This window comes from Aedes albopictus, chromosome 2 (assembly GCF_035046485.1).
Source record: "Aedes albopictus strain Foshan chromosome 2, AalbF5, whole genome shotgun sequence".
In the NCBI taxonomy this organism is placed as follows: Eukaryota; Metazoa; Arthropoda; class Insecta; order Diptera; family Culicidae; genus Aedes; species Aedes albopictus.
In genome coordinates, this window is record NC_085137.1 from 497,783,204 (window position 1) to 497,802,367 (window position 19,164).

Sequence of the window (19,164 nt, forward strand, 5' to 3'; positions counted from 1 at the left end):
TGCATAGATTTCTTCGAAAATTTCTACAGGGATTCCTCCAGGAATTCCTCTAGGGATTCCTCCATGAGTTCTTCCAGACGTTCCTCCAAAGATTCCTTCAGGAATTAGTCCAAGGATTCACGAATTCCTACAAGAATTCCTTCAGAGATTCCTGCAGAGATTCCTCCTAAAATTCCTCCAGGGAGTCCTCCAGGAGTTCCTCCAAGGATTCCTTCAGGCATTCCTCCAGGGATTCCTCCAAGAAATTAAAAGGGATTCCATCAGGAATTCCTCCAGAGATTCCTCCTAAAATTCCTCCAAGGATTCCTCCTGGAATTCTTCCAGGGAATCCTAAAGGAATTCCTCCAGGGATACCTCCAGGAATACCTCCAGGGATTCCTCCAGGCGTTCCTCCAAAGATACCTCAGGAATGTTCAAAGACATTCTTCCAGGGATTCCTCCAGAATTTCCCCAAGGAGTTCCTGAAGGAGTCCTGGAAGAATCCCTAGAAGCATTCCTGGATGAGTCCCTGGTGAAAATATTGAAGGATTTCTGGAGGAATTCGTGGAGTATTCCTTGTAGAAAGTTTTGGATGAATTTCTTCGGGAATTCTTAGAGAATTTACTGTGGGGATTCTAGTCGGAGTTTGTGGAGGAATCTCTGGGAGAATTACTTGAGGATTTCCTGAAGGAACTCTTAGAGGAATATTTGAAAGATTTCGTGGTGTATTTCATGGAAGAATCTCCGGGGGAATGGGAGAGATTTCTGCTGAAATTCCTTCAGGAATCGCTTAGGAATTTTTGGAGTAATTCCCAGGAAATTCCTAGAAGAACCACTGTAGGATTTCCTAGAGCAATCTCGGTAGGAATTTCTGGAGGATTTCTTTTTGGAATAAATGGTGAATTCCCTGGAGGAATTCCTTGAGAAATTACTGGAGGATTTCCTCCACGAACACTGAAGGAATCTCTGGAGGAATTCCTTGAGCAATTCCTGGGAGAATCCCTAGAGAAATTTCTGGATGAATATTTGATGGCATTCTGGAGGAATCCTTGGAGAAAACTCTGGAGAAATTCCTAAAGGAGTTCCTTGAGGAAGAACTGGAGGAAAACTTCAGAAAAATAACTGGAGGAATCCATAGAGTAATTTATCGGAGAAATCCTTCGAGAAGTTCCGAGAATTTCCAGAGGAATTCCAGTATGTATCTCTGGAAGATTTGCTGGTGATATACCGAAGGTATTTTCCTGGGGAAATTTCCTGGGGTGCCCTTGGAGGAATTCGTAAAGAAATGGTATGCTCAGAATGTTCTCCAAACATGTTTCTTCATGTCACATTCCTGTGGCCGCGTTTGGGCTAGTTTTATCAATGGTGTTTTTCCGGATTATAACTGTCATTTGTATGAAAAACCATAAAGATAGAGCCGTCACATGACTAGTTTGGTAATGTGATCAAAATGTCCTTGATACTGAAGAAAAGTGAGCTCAAAATGGCTCCTCCAGCCTCTCCGGGTTTCACCGGAACCGGTTCCGGAATATCTGGATATGGACAATGTGCTCATGCCCTAATTATCGCGCTGCCTTTCAGGTTCTAGATTTAAAAAAATACGGCATTTGAATTGTCCAAACGAGCCTCTGCACTAAAATCTGTATATGTCCCCTGTGGGCACCTTCCGGAACCGGTTACAGGGGCCCATGGCGTAACGCACATAATGAGTACTTTCTTATGATTTACTGACTAAAGTTCTTTTTTTTTCACTCTTCTGCAGAACGACAATTATGATAACGAATCGTGACCACCGGCCCAGATTTTTTCGGGCCATCCACTTCCCATATAATGAACGAATTATTTGCCACCAAAAAATTGACGCTTCAGTGCAGACAGCGGATCCGGTTGGTTCAACCTTGAAGCAGTGCAAGAAGCTGACAAATACAACCAAAGATCAGTACATCAAGCTGAGGGATTCCGGCGCCAATGGTTTACCGTATTCCGCCAAGTTTGTGTGCGGAGATGCCATTTGGAAGCTGCACGGAGAGGGATGTTTGGTCACCATCGGATCTGACTACGTTGCTCAGGTATTCATCGAGAACATCCCTGAGCTGAACGATGCAACTGATTTTGAAACCTCGAAGGAATTGCTGTTGGCGCATCTGACAACCGTTAATGTGCTGTTCGATCAGCTGATCATCGAAACAACTGACATTGTTGGAGTAATTAAGTCTCTGCTACACGACCTGGCCACCAACTGTGCAACGAATCCAAGTAGTGCGCAATGTTTACTGGAAATTTGGAGGATCGCTTATAAGTATAATTTCAAAATAACAGTTGGATTTTCGGATGAACTTAGCATGAGTAAAGTCATACAACATAATCAACTCAAGACAGCTATAAAAGAATACGTCAAAAAGCACGAGAAACTTGAAGAACGAAATCTGTTCCAAAAAGGCAAATATTGGATTCAAGGCTTCGTAAAAAAGACCAACTTCTTGGAGGAATTCTTAAGAACAGCGATTAAGAACCATACAACAACTATACTAGAAATGTGCCCGTTACAACTTAAGCAAAGTGTATGGAAATTTGAACCGCGTCGTTACTTACTGCTGAGCATAAATGATGTCAAGCTGTTCAGTGATTTGGAATGTGCCCTAAATGAAAGCGTTTTCACAGAGGCGCTGCCAAAAATTGAAGCGAAATTCATCAAACGAGTCACGGAAATCAAACTCACCGAATCCTATCAATTTCTTTCACTCGTGAACACTGTTTACTTCCATGTCTGCAAAAGTATGTTGGAAATGGCCAACCTAGTGCAAACAGAACTCAGTATACAAAAACCATTAATGTACAAAAACGAATGGATGGTGACGAACATAGAAAATAGTGAAGGTGCAACGCTGTTAACCAAAAGTTATGTAACTCAGCTTCGAATGCTTGTTGAAATTGCAAACCATCTTGAACCAGGAAAACTCACCGTTGGAGAAATTTTCCCCTATGAGTTGCAGGTCGAACTCTTCAAGTCTTCGAAGTCCACTCATAGCGGTCTACGTATATGGCTCTGTCTAGTGGATGCAACAATGATGAATATATGCCAAGGAAAAAACGAGCGAATTGAAGCGTTCTCGGCCGTGCTGGGGACTTTCGTTAGTTTTGTGTCGTCTGAAAAAGCAAGAAACGAATCACAGGAATCTGTACGCGTAGTTGCCCACAACACGTTGCAGTTTGTAGCGCAGGTCGAACAATCCAGGCTTGGAAACAACACAGTCGACACGGAGATTCTTCAAAAACAGATATTTCTCATGGGACCACAATTGCTCAGCGACTCTTCAACATTCTCTCGGTATCGGGATAGCTTAGATGTGTTCAAGGACTACTGGGAACGTTTCAATGAAGTTCTTCCCAAACTGGCAAACAAATTGGAAGGTGAGCATCTGAAGCCCCAGGTCGACGAGATCAAAACCAGTCTGTCATGCATCGTCTTACAAGTATTGAACAAAAATGTGCAGTCCGAAGATTTGATCGAATTCTTCCGAGCATTCAACGATCTCTTCACGGACTTGGAAGATTTGTCTTTTGAATGGTACGTACGCATTTCAAACCAGGATATCAAGAATCAGCTTCTGCGAAGAACGATAGTCCAGACAATCGAGAATAGCCTCAGCAATACTGACAATGAGTGCTACCAGGTCCAAAAAGGTCGGAATGACGAGTTCGCAGGAGCATTTGAAGCAGCGGAAATTCCAAAACACTATCAAGCTGAAGTGGTGAAAACATTGCTGAATTATATCAACGAAGCAGGACGAAAACAAACATGGATTAATGGACAACAATTGACTAATAAATGTCAGTTAACTGCCTCAGTCCTTTTGATCAATGCTATCAGAAGTCCTCTTCTATACCTCAAGGAACAACCCGACTACATCGACGTTGAAACGTTTCTGGAAGAGACTATACAACCTTTTAGTTGTGTAATCAATGGGAGCAATTCTCTTGAAGATTTCACCAAACGTATGGAGTTAATCAAAGAATCGTTTTAGTATATCCGCAATCAGAGCTCGATTGGAATTGACAAGGCCTTGCAGCTATTCATGCCACAAAATGAAAATGTCAATGAAGAGCTTTTGAAATCATCTTTCCAGCGATATCATGACCAGTTCTTAAAATACATGGTGGAGAATAGCAAGTGCAACTACACCCAAAAAATTCAAAACATTGTTCAGGATGTTCGTACCAAAGTTAAACCAATTCTCAGCACTAAGTGGACTTCTTTTTTTAAGCAAACTGCTATTCCGGAAATTCTCGCCGGTTTGGGAGCCGTGTGGTCAATCATGATTTCGAAAGATGTGGCCAGTTCTGGAAAGCACCTGAAGCCACACTCGATACAAATTCTCAGCATTTTGAGACTGCTAAGTGTTGATAGGGGTGATATCGGCGTCGAGAAACATCTGGCGCAGATATTGACCGGCCAGGGCAAATCGCTGGTGCTGGGACTGTCCGCTGCTTTACTAGCCTTGTTCAATCACGATATTGTGGTGGTTTGCTACAGTGAATATTTAGCGACTCGCGATTTCAACGATTTTAAAGGTTTGTTCAAAATCTTCGCCGTTAGTTCTAAAATATTTTACAAAACATTTGAAAATATGGTGTGGAATGAAATTAATAATTTGCATGAAAAAGCCACCAAATATGTGAGCAAATGTATTGGGATTCCCTACGTCAAACATGAATACACGAGTTTTGCTTCAAACTTGGAACATACTGTACTGCTGATCGATGAGGTTGATGTTTTCTTCTTGGACAAATTATATGGGAATACTTTGAATACTGGATTTTTCCCGCTTGTGCCAGGCTTAGGAAAAGTTCAGCAACAAATTTGGAGATTAGTGCAGCAACCTTACAGCGACGTAAAACACGAAATTGAAACATTCATGCGACATTCCAATGACCCTGAGATTAACGAGCTCAATTCGCTTTTGCGACGACCAAGACAGTATACTTTGTTTGATAGTGATACCGATGTTACCGAAGTTCAATATTCGAATAATTCGTTATTTTTAAAACACCTAGAGCAAATGATCTATACTGCAATATATCGGCACCAACATTTCAAAAGGGCGTAACTGCATTTTGAAGCAAACCACTCTTTCACATCTGTGGGTCATATTTTAAGTTTCCCACGAAATTCACAAACATTACTAGACAGAGAAATTGCTCTTCTTTCCTATACTGGTGGTGATTTGCATGGCGGCATTGAAATACGATCTACAGATGTGAAAGAGGGGTTTGTTTCAAAATGCAGTTACGCCCTTTTGAAATGTTGGTGCCGATATATCAATAAATTACCACTCAATGATGATTGGATTCGAAGCTTCAGACTAGATTCTGATGGTAATATTAAGCATAAAGATGACTTTGGTGTGTTTCGAAATCAAATAAGGGGATATCAAAACTCGTTCATCTATTTCAAACTACGGAATAACAACTTCGTACAAAGTTCGAATGGTCTAAACAACTTTGGATACCTGAATTTGAGTATTGCTTCGTATTCATACTCCAGGATCCCGGAAAAGTTCCCATTAATCTTGGGAGTCACCGGTACTCTGAGTGAGTTGACTGCCTACGAGAAAAACGTTATTGAAAACCATTACAATATTTCGAGCAGCTCCATCATGCCTTCATTCTTCGGTATTTCCAACCTGAAGTACGACCCGATTCACGATTTTCAATGTCACAAATCCTCGATCCAATGGAGACATGCGATCTTCAGTCGAATCAACGCGGTCATCAACGCTCAGCGGGCCGTGATTGTATTTTTCGATAGCGAAAGTGAAATTGCCGACTTCAGGAAGGATTTTCAATCTCAGCTGGATCGACTGAACGAAATCACCATCAATACAGAGGCCAAAATCCGAGATCGCTACATTGCAGAAGCGGGCCTGAGTCGAACTGTTACCCTGGCGACTCCCGAGATGGGTCGTGGCGTGGACTACAAGTCTTCGTTGTCAGTGGAGAAAAACGGTGGAATCCATGTCATCCAAACGTTCTTCTCAATGGACGTTAAGGAGGAAACGCAAATCAAGGGACGCACGGCTCGAAAGGACAATCGGGGAAGCTATGAGCTGATCGTGTGCCAGATACATCTCCTGAAGCTCAAACTGACAACTTCATATGACAGAGTTGATACGATTAGCTATAAACATCTATTGCATTCCAGGAAGGATCAGACCATCACGAACAGTTCAACCACGACTGTGAAACTCTACAATGCGAATGAAACGCACGAAAAATGCATTAAATTTTACAGGAATATGGGAATAAATGTTTGAAAAATAATGCCTATATTTAATCAATTCTTCCGAAAAATAAAACAAGTTCCCAGGAGAATCACAACATATAACGCAACGTTCAGCAAATTTGAAGACCATTTGTCGATTCATGTACAACTTTTCAATTCCCAATAACTTTTAGTCCGGTGCTGATTCTGTTGGATTCTAAGAGTAATTCATTTCAGCAAAATTTCCTCTTCAAATAAACTAGGTACCCCATGTTGTATGGCTGGACCAATAAAAAATATACACATTCGTTCATGATCTACCATGAAACATTATTCAAAATCGATTGATCTACAACAAACTGTAACTTTCTTGAATACTGCGAAGGATACCTATGCACCCGACCTTGTTTACGTGAAATGGAGTCGATGGAACGACTGGCTAGGAAGCGGAGCAAAATTTTACTGGCGGTCATGCTGCAGCATGAAACCCGACAGATCATGAAACAAAAAGAAACGGATGCGGTAGAATAGTGAAAAAAAAACCGAAATGGAATATGGGGAGTTGTTATTTGCTAAGCCGTCCTATGAAACGACAGTTGTGCCAGTTGCTGAAATGCCCAGGTGCATCGTCATTTTTTCAGTGTTTTAAGCAATTCGGTCTTTTTATATTCTTCATAATCACAGCGTATCGTAAATGTGACTCAAATAAACAACTATTTCTCCAGCATCACAATAACTGCTTTTTCAAAATGATTGTATGGAAACCGGCCATAGCGATACGGTCCAATGAGTATTACATCTTCCTAATCCGCCCTCCTAAGAGATTATTAAAAAAAATCAAGCTTTCCTTTAGCAATTCGTTCTTTATTATCTTACACAGCGCAACATTTTTTTTTTGTCTCAAGGGCAAACTTACACTGTATCAAACAATTGTCCGTACAGCAAATTTTTTGTCAAAATAATTTTTCATTCAAATGTCTATTACTTTTTAATACGTCAATCAAAAACGCTGAAATTTTGACCAATCATGAACCATATATTAATGCTCCATTGGTGAAATTTTGAGCGAGATCGAATAAGTTTTCTGAAAGTTATAGAACTTTTAGTAAAACTTATAACACATTTTTAAAACATTATATCTCAATATGTACTCGATGAATTTTTTTGATTTTTTTGGTGTTACAGCTTAAACCTAAGGCTTTCATATGCAGCTACGTTTGAGGTTTTATATTCACTATAGAAAATATGAGTTCCATAACTTTCAGAAAACTTATTCGATCGGGTTGCAGTCAAAAAAGTCCAAAATCGCATATTTTGTCCTATAAATTGAGCTATAGCTCAAAATTGTGACGTGCTGTAGCAAATCTGAAATTTTCGTTACGCTGTGTTATTAGTTGTTTGAAGGCCTTTAAAAAAAATCATAGAGGTTCTTCCTAACATTATCATCGAGGATTTTTTTGAGGAAATTTCTGCCAGAGCTTTTCCTGAATTTTCTGAACCCTCTAATACCCAAATTTTTGATTTTAATCTAAAAATCATTTTTCGTCATCTAAAATCGATTTTAACACGAATCACCTTACATATTTTTAATTGGCGGTTTTTGTGCATTTTGGTTTTTGATTTTTCAAATTTTTATTTTTGAACATTCCTACACTTTTATATTCATCCTGGAAGCTTATTTGGGATACCCTTTTTTTAAAGACGAAAACATTCAGAGATTTTATGATTATTTTTAAAATATTTTCGTTTTCAATTATTTTCTTGAAAAATTTTATTTTCCGTGTAATTTTAAGGAAAATAATTTTAGAGTCTTTTCAACTCCTCTAAACGTTTTCACTATAATAGAATGATTGAAGAAAAATTTAAAATATATTAATTTTTGCCATTCAATACAAAAGAAACAATGTCATCTGAAAGATGGCCAAAACATCAATTTTTCAATAATTTTTCAAAAAAAAGTTAATACGCTTCAAAGGACACCATACACCATTTTAAGATGTACAGAACAGTCCTTGAAATGAACCAAAAATATTAAAGTTTCGATTGCCCAGGAAAGCAAAAATACAAAAATGCTCAAACTGTACCCCGTTTAAAGGCGGGGTTGGCTATTAGAGGGTTAATACAGAAGTTTCTCAAAATTTCCTGCAGATTCGTCCAGAAAGACCTGCAAAAAATTCTCTTGAAATTTCCACTAGGGTTCTCCAAAGCATTTTTCCGATAACATATTCGGATATTCCGCCAAATGTTACTAAATAAGTTTGAGAAGTCTTCGAAGAACATTTCTATATTTTTTTCTCGAGAATTCTTTGAACGATACTTCAGAATTTAATTTTGATATTCTTCCAATTTTTTTGTGGAATATTTTCTGAAAATTTTTGAAGATTTGCTCAAGGAAGATTTCTACGGCAATTCATGCAAAATTTGTTTTAGGAGTTCCGCCGAGGATTTCTCCGAAAAATTCTCAGAAAATTTTAAGCAAAACTAGTTTTAAAAATTTTAGAAGAAATTCCCAGATAAGTAAAAAAAAGTATTCGTGGATTTTCCCGAGTATTGCCACATCGTTTTATTCAGACATTCCTCCTGGAAAACTTTGCAAGGGTTCTACTAAAAATGTCTTCATAAATTCCACTGATGGGTGTATTTTTCCAAAGAATCGTTCCGATAGTTCACCGAATTGTTGTTCAAGGATTCCTCTAAACATCTGATGATTCTTCACAGAAATCCTTCAGACGTTGCTCCGAAGAATCCTCCAGAAATGTCTGTGTCCTCCTTAGATTCAGATTCTCTGGAACTTCTCTTCCAAATCATCCGATGATGCTTCCAGAAAAACCGGCATGATGCCCTTCAAATTCCTCCACAACTTGGGAATTCTACCAAGGATTTCTGTAGAAGTTTCTCCGAGGATTTATCTGGGGATTTCTCGAAAATATCATTCCGAAATTCGAGCGGAGACGCCTTTGAGAATTTCTTCAAAATGTCGTTGGATTCCCCCCAGAAATTCATCCAAAAAATCGTGCATAAATTTCTTCGAGAAATTCTCAAGGAAATCCTTCCAGAAGCTCTTAAGATTTTATAAAAAAAAATCCCAAAAAAACTGCGCTTTTAGAAGTTTATCCGAGAATTCCTGCAGCAGCTCCTCTATGGATTCTCAAAAAAAAAATCTGGGTGGATTCCTCCAATATGTTTCCTCCAAAAAGACTTCCTTGAGCTCTCTCCAGATTTATCCGAGAAACCCTCCACAAGTTCCTCCGAGGTTTTATACGAATGTTGTCCACAAGAATCCCCTTGAAAATTCACCCCCCTCCATGCATTCTTTCTCGCAGAGTGTTATTCTAGGAATCCTTCTGCACTTCTCGAGAGAATTCCGACGAGGACTTCTTTAGAACTTTCCTCTTGTTTTGCTCAATGATTTTCTAAAAGTTCCTCGAAAGATTTTTCTATGAATTTCGCAGTGGTTTTTTTTTCGGAAATCCATTGGAAAATTCTTGCAGAATTTACTTGTAATTCTATTCCTGGATTTTTCTACCGCTCCTTCACTAATAGTTCCCAAGATTGCTCCATACATTTCTCCATTTGTTACTCCAGGGAATCCTCAAGATATTATTCAAGGTCTTCGCCAAGACTAGTTCCAAAGATGTCTATACCAGCTTGGCCGATGCGTCATCCAGTTTTTTTCTGAGCATATTCACGTAAATCTCTTCTTGGAATTCTCTAGGAACTCTGAATAATGTTTTATTTTGGGAATACTAGTGGCTCAGACAGAATCCTTGGAGGAAGTCTTGAGAGAACCCTTTAAGGAGATTTTTTTAGGAAAATTTGAAGAATTCTGCTGTAATCCTACTGAAGGATTTATAGAGAAATTCTATAAGGAATTACTTAAGAAATATTTGAAGTAATTCTGTGGAGCGGACCTGGTGAGATAGTTAGAACACTGAGTTCTTCCTTCGGAAGGGAAGAAAAGCGTGGGTCCCGAGATGAACTAGCCGAGGGTTAAACATCTCGTTAATAAAGAAGAAAAGAAAAATGAAGAAATTCTCAAAAGAATCAATAGGGATAGTCCTAAAGGAATCTCTGGGAGAAATTTTGAAGAATAATGTTTTCAAGAATTCCTTCGAATATTTCTCTTAGTATAATTTCAGAATGTTTCGCTGTTCATGGATTTCTTCGAGAATTTCTGTAGGAATTTCACAGAGATTCTGTCACAAATTCCAGTAGGAATTTCCCTTAACCCTCTAATACCCAAATTTTTGATTTTGATCTAAATATCATTTTTCGTCGTCTAAAATCGATTTAAACATGTTTTGGAAGATGATTCTTTTTAATTCTCGATTTCGTGAATTTCAGTTTTTGATTTTTCTTATTTTTTTATTGTTGAACATCTCCAGACTTTTATATTTTTCCTGGAAGCCAACTTGGGGAACGGATTTTTAGAGATGAAAACATTTTGAGATTTTATGATTATTGTTGAAATATTATTATTTTAATTTTTTTTTCACAGAAAATTAAGGAAAATAATTTTAGAGTGTATTCGATTCCCTTAAACTTTTAAACAAGGATAGAATGATTTGGGGAAAATTTAAAATAAGTTAATTGTAGCGATTCAATACAAAATAAACTATGACTTCTAAAAGGTGACTAAAACATCAATTTTTCAATGATTTAAAAAAAATGAACGCTTTAAAATACACCAAAAACCATTTTGAGATATACAGAACAGTCCTAAATATCAGCCAAAAATATAAAAAAAAATGATTTTCTACGAAACAAAAATTACAAAAATGCTCAAACTATACCCCGTCTAAAGGCGGGATTGGGTATTAGAGGGTTAAAGCCGCTACAGGACTTACTCAAGAAATTACCGAAAAAAAAAAATCATCCCTGAACTGTTCCACGAGTTTCCTCAGAAATTCCTTCCGAAATTCCTCTTGAGAATGCTTAAAGAATTTTACGGGAATCGAGGATTGCTACATATGTTGATGCTTGTGTTCCTTTATGTCTTTCTTCGAACACTTATGAAGGAATTCCTCCAGAAATATTGTCCGAATTATTTCCAGAAGTTTTGTTTGACACTTCTTGGAACTTCTTTGGAGGTTTTACCAGGAGTTCCTCCAAACGTTTTTTTTTTCCACAAGATGCAATTACCCGACACATTTTTTCATAGATATTGCGAGTTTTTTTTTCTAGAAATTCCTTTATAGTTCTGGTTCAAAAGTTCATTGTTTTCCAATTTTTTTCAGGTGCTACTCCATTTATTCAGAGTTTTTCTCGGGCAATAATTTGGAAAACTCTCTAGAAACTTTTCGGGAGAGTCTTCTTGAAGTTCCTTCGGGAGTTTCTCCAATAGTATTCCTCAAGGCATTGCTTTGGATTAATTCAGACCTTCATTCAGGAATTCTTTCAGATTTTTTTCTTCCAAAGATTCTTTTTATAAAAATTTCTTGCAGAAATCAATTCCTTAGCATTTTCAAGGACTTTTTTCAAAATATGTTGTCATGGATATCTGCAACGGTTTCTCCAGTTATTCCAAATAATCTTTAAAAAAATACATATTTTTTTAAATTTATGCTGCGGTTTCCAAAATAAATCCGCCCGGTTTTTTTTTGTCTCTGAAGTATTTCTTCCAGAAATTTCTCCAGGTAGATGTGAAGGGAATCTTGTGTACTACCCTTTAAAAATTTTATAAGAAATTTTTCTGAGTATTGTTTTAGAGGTACCTACAGAACTTCTTCCAGGAATTCTTTTTTTTAATGTTCAAAAATCATTGTAGAAATTTGTGCAGAATGATTCCTAAAGGAATTTCCCAGAAAATTCTTATTGAAATCCTGGTTAATAATTTTTGAAGCAATAACTGTAGGATTTGTAAATAAATTTTAAGAGGATTTTAAGGAAAACTCCATAGATGAACTTTTGAAGAAATCCCTTGCTGAAATTTCAGAAAAAAATCCAGAAAATTTTGATGAAATCTGAATTATTTTGCAGATTCTAGAAACAAAATTTCATACATTCTTATTGTTTCCAGAAATTTCAAAAAAAAAATCCTGAAGGAACTTTTGAAGAAATCTTCAGTAAAAACCCTATAGAAATGTTAGGTAATACTTTTGAATGAATCTGTGTAGAAATCCCAGCGAAATTCGCAAAGGAATCCCAGTAGCAATTTCTTAACAATTTCCTGGAGAAATACCTGGATAAATTTCTTAGGAAACCCTTAGTGGAGTACCCAGACAAAATAAACATTGAGGAATGTATAAGAAAATTCCAGGAGAAATACTTTAATAAAACTCTTGGAGGGTTTTTTGAAAGTATTCCTGGAGAAATCTGTAGACCGATTTCTGATTTTTTTTGGGAATACGTGGTGAAACGCATAGATAAGCATATACACCATAGAAAAAAAACTCTTGAGATGCTACTCAATAAATTTCCGTGGAAATTCCTCGGAACTATTTTTGATTTCAATTTTCTAAAGAAGCCGTGGAGAAACTATTGGTATTATTCTTAGAGAACATGCATGCCAGATGAATGTATGTAGTTATACATTGGTGAATGTCTGGAGGAAATCTTGAACAAATGATGAACTCCTGCAGGATTTTCTGGATGCATCCTTCTTCATGGAATTCACGGAGACATTCATGCAGAAATTTTCAGTGAAATCTCTAGAGCATTTTCCGAACGCATCTCTTGTTTACTTTCCGAAGAAATACCTGAACGAATTTTTGAAGGAAATCTGGATATATTTTCTGAACAAATCCACTGCCAGTGGGCCACTGGATGTTTTTTTTTTACAGAATCTTTGAAAGATCTTCCGTAGGAATGCGTTTCCAACATTGACCAGTCGTTTTTTTTAATTTTTTTTTTTATTTTTTTTTATGTGTATTTTAACATAACGCTAATTCTACACTTATTGAACAGCCTTTTTCACGTACATTCATACATTCGCCAACTATCACGGCTCATTGTGTCGGTCTTCAAATTAAACTGGACTTTTGCCGGCAAAAAATTGATAGGCAACTGTAGAGTAACTGTGCGGAAGGGAATCCATTTCAGGCGAGTTCGTTGACAGGAGCGTCAATCTGGTGTCAAATCTGGTCGCTACTATTTTGGGCATTCGAACAGAATGAAGCGCAAATGCGTGTGCAGCAGTCGTGTGGGAGGATTCCCGACTATATGGGAATACAAAACTGTTACAGGTTGTGCTCTTTTGTTGTGAAGGTTTTCGTAAATCGGTCCTTATAACACAAACACTGTTAGTAGTTCAAATAACAAAAAACATAACAAAAAATCCTTCAATTATAACAACAATATATCAAATTATGATTAAATCATAACAAGATTAGACCAAACTTTATTAGATTAAACATGCTTCATTATTACTAAATCATAAAAAGTTCTGTTTTTTATTTCAGAACAAAATTGTTACATGTTTTGTTCTGAATTCCAAGAGTAGAGCGGTTAAAAGAACAAAACAATATCAAACTTTTGTGTGACGATACAGTCTATCAAATTTTGAAATAATTTGTTTACATTAGAGAAAATTTAATATGCATAATGTGACAAATATGTTATCCATCTGTTGGAATAAATATAGCACATTTTGTTATAATTCTGTTACTAAAATATTAACAATTTTTTCTATAATTTTGTGAAAGATATTCACATAGAAAAATCGTTTTATCAAAATTATATCTACTTCTGTTATTCCCCAACAATAGGTGTCATAATGTTGTTATAATCTTGTCGTTTGGTTCTGGTCGGGTGAAGCCATCAACACGATGCACAATGAAATGTGAAAACGCAAATACGATTGTAGCGAGGATTCCCCGTTGGGCTGTCATTTGCCATCATGGATCGGAGTGCATGAGTGCCTAAATCCCGCAACTGTCTCATCAATGATTCACCAACGGAAAATGTTGTGCGTACCTCGTACGTGATTGAGTCTCATAGCTTCAGTGTAGAGTTGATACAATTGGTTTCGTGATGAAATTCCGAAGTTCGGGTGTACCTGTATTCATTAGCTAGTTTCTCCAACGTTTGATGAAAAAGGTACCATTCCAAACAGCAACCTTCTTAATACGTTGAAATATGGTGCCCACAACTCCTTACTAGGAAGCTCACCGTAGGGACCTCCCACACCGTGCCTATTCTATAATATAACTTTACCCTTTTCCAAAGTATGGGGTGTGAAACTTATCTGATCTCCACCAACAGCAGCAGTGTGAGAATCGAGCAATCAACAATCCGGAATCTGACCTGAACCCGGTTCCTGTGGTGAGAAAGCAGAGTGGGAACATTATCCATCAATTTGTAGCCCAACTATAACATTCTGGGGCTCGCTTGATTCAGCGGTTCTTCAATGGTTCTTGTCGAGACTTCTACTCGACTGGAAAATTATATCAAGTTTTTATCAAATTGTGTTATGATGTTTTAATATTTTCTATAGTTTATTATAATGTTAACTAGATGCAAGATGATGTTTAAATAACTAAAGTTTTAACAAAAAGTACATTTTTCTGATCAAGATAATACCATATTTTGTTATAATAATATCAACATTATAACAAACTTTGATATGAATTTTTGCTTCAGCACTTACTAGTTTCTTTTAAAGTTTGAAACAATTGTTTTACGTTATAGTTTGAATGTCCAAGAATTAAAACTAAATTATATTTCAATGAGGTATCAACAGCATTTATAACATAATGTGATATAATTGAGTTATGGCGATTTTAAAATACCAAGGATGTTGTACATGATTATATCACAATGGGGCACGTTCGGTGTAGTACTAGATTTGTAGTAATGAGCTGAATTTTAGTATGGTGAGGTCAATTCTCCGTTTCTGCAATGAAATGGTGCAAAAAGCGTGGGTATTATGATTCCTTGCCTAATTTAATGCTGTTTGAGCAAAACTTTGGATAATTATGTTGTTTATGTTGCAAGAAATGGAGAAAACAACAACACTGTTGCCCAAAGTTTTGCTCAAACAGCATTGAATTAGGCAAGGAATCATAATACCCACGCTTTTTGCATCATTTCATTGCAGAAACGGAGAATTGACCTTCTCACCATACTAAAATTCAGCTCATTACTACAAATCTAGTACTTCCCCGATCTGTCCTATTACCTATAAATATTACACTTTGTTTTAATATTGTTATATTTTTGATACAATTTTCTAGTCGGGTAGTTTATCTTTTGGGAATATCTTCACTATTCACTCCTCACTTCTCACAATTTACTTCATCACTCTTCACTTATCACTGATCAATTCTTACAAGTCACTCTTTTCTTTTACTGTTCACTCCTTACTTTTCATTGCTTCATCCTTCTCACTTCTCATTCTGCACTACTCACTGCTCACCCCTAATCAATCACTACTGCTCACATCTCCCTACTCACCCAAAATTTCTCACTTCTCGATATTCACTGTTCCACATTCACTTGTTACACCTCAAGCTTACCCCAAATTCTCGCTTTTCACACCTCACTTCACATTCTACTCTATGCATTTTCTATTCCTAATTGCCCACTTCTCACTCGTAACTCATCATCATTTGTGGGACAGTAAGCAATAGGAAGAAATTATAAGACAGTAAAAATAATATTAAGAGTAAGAAGATTGTACATAAATTTGCGACCAGTTGCCCAAATTCGTGATCTATATTCTTTTAGAAGAATAGTGTTTCTCCTGTCTACATTTCAGTTACTCCTCATTCCTCACTTTTCACTTTTCACTTCTCACTTTTCACTGCTTTCAGAATTCGCTTCTTACTTTTCCCTACTCCATACTTCTTACTTCTCACTCTTCACAATTCACTGATCACCTTTCACGAATCACTACGCACTCATCACTACTCACTTGAAAATCCTCACTTTCTATTAGTCAGTGCCCCACACTCTTCATTCTTCACTAGTTACTCCTCACAGCTTATTTCAAATTCTCGCTCTTCACAGCTCACTTCACATTCTACATTCTTCACTCCCAACACACTTAATTGCCCACTTATCACTTCTTACTCATTATCATTCATGAGACAGCAGAAATTGGCCATCATTTGCAAATTGACATCGTGAACGGTTGCTGAAAGTGTGAGTAAAAATAGAAAATTTGACGTTAGAAAGTAGAAATCGTCGTCAAAGTAATATCATAAACAACTATGCTTCTAATGGCAGAATTCTACTCGAGAGGACGTCACGCCAAGACGAAGCAGAAGAAGAACAAGAAGATTATACTGGCATTTGAGACAAACTGCACAAAACCGTGATCAAAATTCTTCTAGACTGATGGTGCCTCTACTGGTTACATGTCACTCACTCCTCAGCCTTCACTCTTCACTTCTTACTCTTCATTTTTCATTGCTAATTTCTTACAACTCACTTCTTACGTTTCACTATGGCAAACTACTCGCTACTCACTCTTGACTATTCAATGCTCGCTCACCGTTCACTAATCACTGTTCACTTCTCACTACTCACTTTGTTAAAAAAAAAGATAAAATTCGCGAATAAAAAGAAATTAAAAAAAACACATGAAATCCACCACCACCAATAGTTTATCAAAAACGTATTTTAGCACGAATTCCATATCGCTGTCACATTGCTAATGTAAAATTACGCTTTGACAAATCAAACCGAAATTGTTTAGTTGACAATTATAACAGTGATATCACGTGGAAGTGATAGTATGGTATCAAGCAAATGCAGGAGTCCTCATTCTCCCGTTCCTCTAGGAACCGCTGCAGAAATTCATGGAGAAATTCTCCGGCAAGGTTTATATAATAATCTGCAGAGAACCCCAGATTCTCCAGAAAAAATATCGAGAGGCATCCCAAGATTTATTCCCGAAGGTCTTCTGGGAGGAAGCCTTGGATTTATCACGAAAAAAATCATGAAGGAAGAGTACTTGAATTTTAAAGAAACCATTGAAAGAATCAGGATTCTGGAGACATTTCTAGAATAATCGGAGGAAATCACTGGTGGAACCATAGAATTAACGCTAGCAGGAATCCTGGAAAGAATCCCTGGAAAATGTTCGAGAAGAACCTTTGGAAAAAATAACCGGAAATAGTCCACGGAGTAATCCCTGAAGAAATTCCTCAAGGGGTAAAGAGAAATCTGTGGATTATACGCAAGTTTCTGGAAGAACCAAATATTTCCGAGAAAATCTCTCAAGCAATCTCAGAAGGCATCCATGAAGGAATCCTTTGAGCAGTCCTTGGAAGAATCGATGCAGGAATGCTGATGAAATTTTAAAGAATTCACAGGATGAATCCCGGGAATCCCTGGAGGACTTTTGCCAGTAGTCCATGGTAGAATGATGATGTAAAGAATTACTGTTGGATTTCAACAAGAATCTTTCGTTAGAATCTCGAATACTGGATAGGATCCTGGTAGAAAGTCCGGCAAGAATGTCTGAAGGAGTTCCTGAATTATTTTGAGAGAAATTCGTAAAGAAACCTCGGGAGGAATTTCTAGATTTTTTTTCTTTTAGATTTTTTTTAAGAATTTTGTCTTGGAATTTTACCCAGGGGTGTTTCCAGAAAAGAATCTCCGAATCTCAGCAAAAGAAATTCCAAGAGAAATTATTTTACAGAGATTCGGAGATTCTTTTAGAAAATCCACCAGAGTTTTGATTTGGAAATTCAGAATATTTTTTGGAACTGTTTCAGAAAATATTGTTGGAATTTTTCCAGAGGTACCTTTAAATATTTCCAGAGTTATGATATATTCGAGAATTTTTTCAGGTATTTATTTAGAAATTCCTTTAGAAAATGCTCTAAAGATTCTTCTGGATGTTTCTTCAGGGGTATCTCCAGATGTTCAGAAGTTGATTTATATTTAACCCCTTCTTTCCCTCTTTTCTGGTGGTTCTTCAGGAATTTTTTCAAAGATTCTCGCAGAAATTTCTGCAACCCATTCTTCGTCATGTTTCAAAGGATTTTTCTTCATAAATTGCATCAGTTCTCCAAAGAATTCTTCATGTTTTTTTGTATATGTAGGTTTTCCTTCAGATATTTATTCATTAAGTACTTTAAGAATATTTTTTGTACTAATCCCTTCACAAATTGTGAAAGAAATTCTTGGAAGATTTCCTCCAGAGTTATTTCCAGGAGTTCTTCCAAGTATTCTTCAGAAAATCCTCCGAGGATCCCTCACCAAATTTATTGAAAAACTTCCTCAAGAATTTCACCAGTACCAATGTCTGCAATTTTTGCTGGAATTTCTGCAGAAACTTTTAAAGAAATTTATTCAGAAATTCCTCTACGATTTTCTCCAAAAACTTCTTATGATTTTTTGTTTCACCAGGTATTTTCCCACGAACTCATTCAGGATTTTTTTCGCAGAGACTTCAGAAAGTTTTATACTGGAAATGTTCCAGAAATTCCAGAAATTTTTTTTCTAGGAATCTTCAAAGATATCATCAGGGGTTTTTATCAAGGGGTTTCTTCAGACAATCCTCAATCCAACAAATTTCAAGACATAATTAAATTAATTAATTATCGATTTTTTGCGGCTTAACCAGCCGAATGGAAGTTTTACTTTATTCCAAAAGCTAGACTTTACATATACTGGCGTGAGTGAGAAATGGACAAATTGAGGTGAAATTTGCGAAAAAGTTACTCGTCCTCTCGGTGAGACTCGAACTCACGACTCCTACTCACCAGACAGGCGCGTTGCCGCTACGCCACGAGAAGACTCGAAGACGTAGCTGCTAACCTGAATTCAAGTTCAACACAAAATTCCATATCCATCGCATATATGCGTAGTGTGGATGTACATCTCATTCCATCCGAAAGGGGTGCAATCTGTGGAAAAGATAACCTCGGAAGGATAACCTTGTGAAGGTTTTTATGTAGAAGTACCTGGAGAAATGCCTTGATAAGATGTTGTAAGGAGCATTAAAAAAAAAAATTCTCCACAGATAACTT

At 36.9% G+C, this 19,164-nt stretch overlaps 2 protein-coding genes and 1 non-coding gene across 3 annotated transcripts in view; 2 read left to right on the forward strand and 1 right to left on the reverse strand.

Annotated features, from left to right (window-relative positions):
- The window catches only part of LOC109410275 (uncharacterized), a 140,485-nt gene extending 135,276 nt beyond the window's left edge, over positions 1-5,209 (forward strand). The window contains exon 3 of the mRNA XM_062854356.1: positions 1,742-5,209. Coding sequence (XP_062710340.1) covers positions 1,742-4,004 — 2,263 coding nt within the window. The 3' untranslated portion in view covers positions 4,005-5,209. The remainder of the gene's footprint in view (positions 1-1,741) is intronic.
- Positions 4,296-6,953, forward strand: LOC109622319 (uncharacterized). The gene is made up of 2 exons (XM_062848690.1): positions 4,296-4,551; positions 5,107-6,953. Exons 1-2 carry the CDS (start codon positions 4,296-4,298, stop codon positions 6,291-6,293), a joined length of 1,443 nt encoding a protein of 480 aa, XP_062704674.1. The 3' UTR covers positions 6,294-6,953.
- An 11,906-nt stretch (positions 6,954-18,859) lies between these two features.
- Trnat-ggu (transfer RNA threonine (anticodon GGU)) lies at positions 18,860-18,930 on the reverse strand. Its single transcript has one exon. It is a non-coding gene; the product is annotated as a tRNA-Thr (tRNA).
- Between the last annotated feature and the right edge of the window lie 234 nt (positions 18,931-19,164).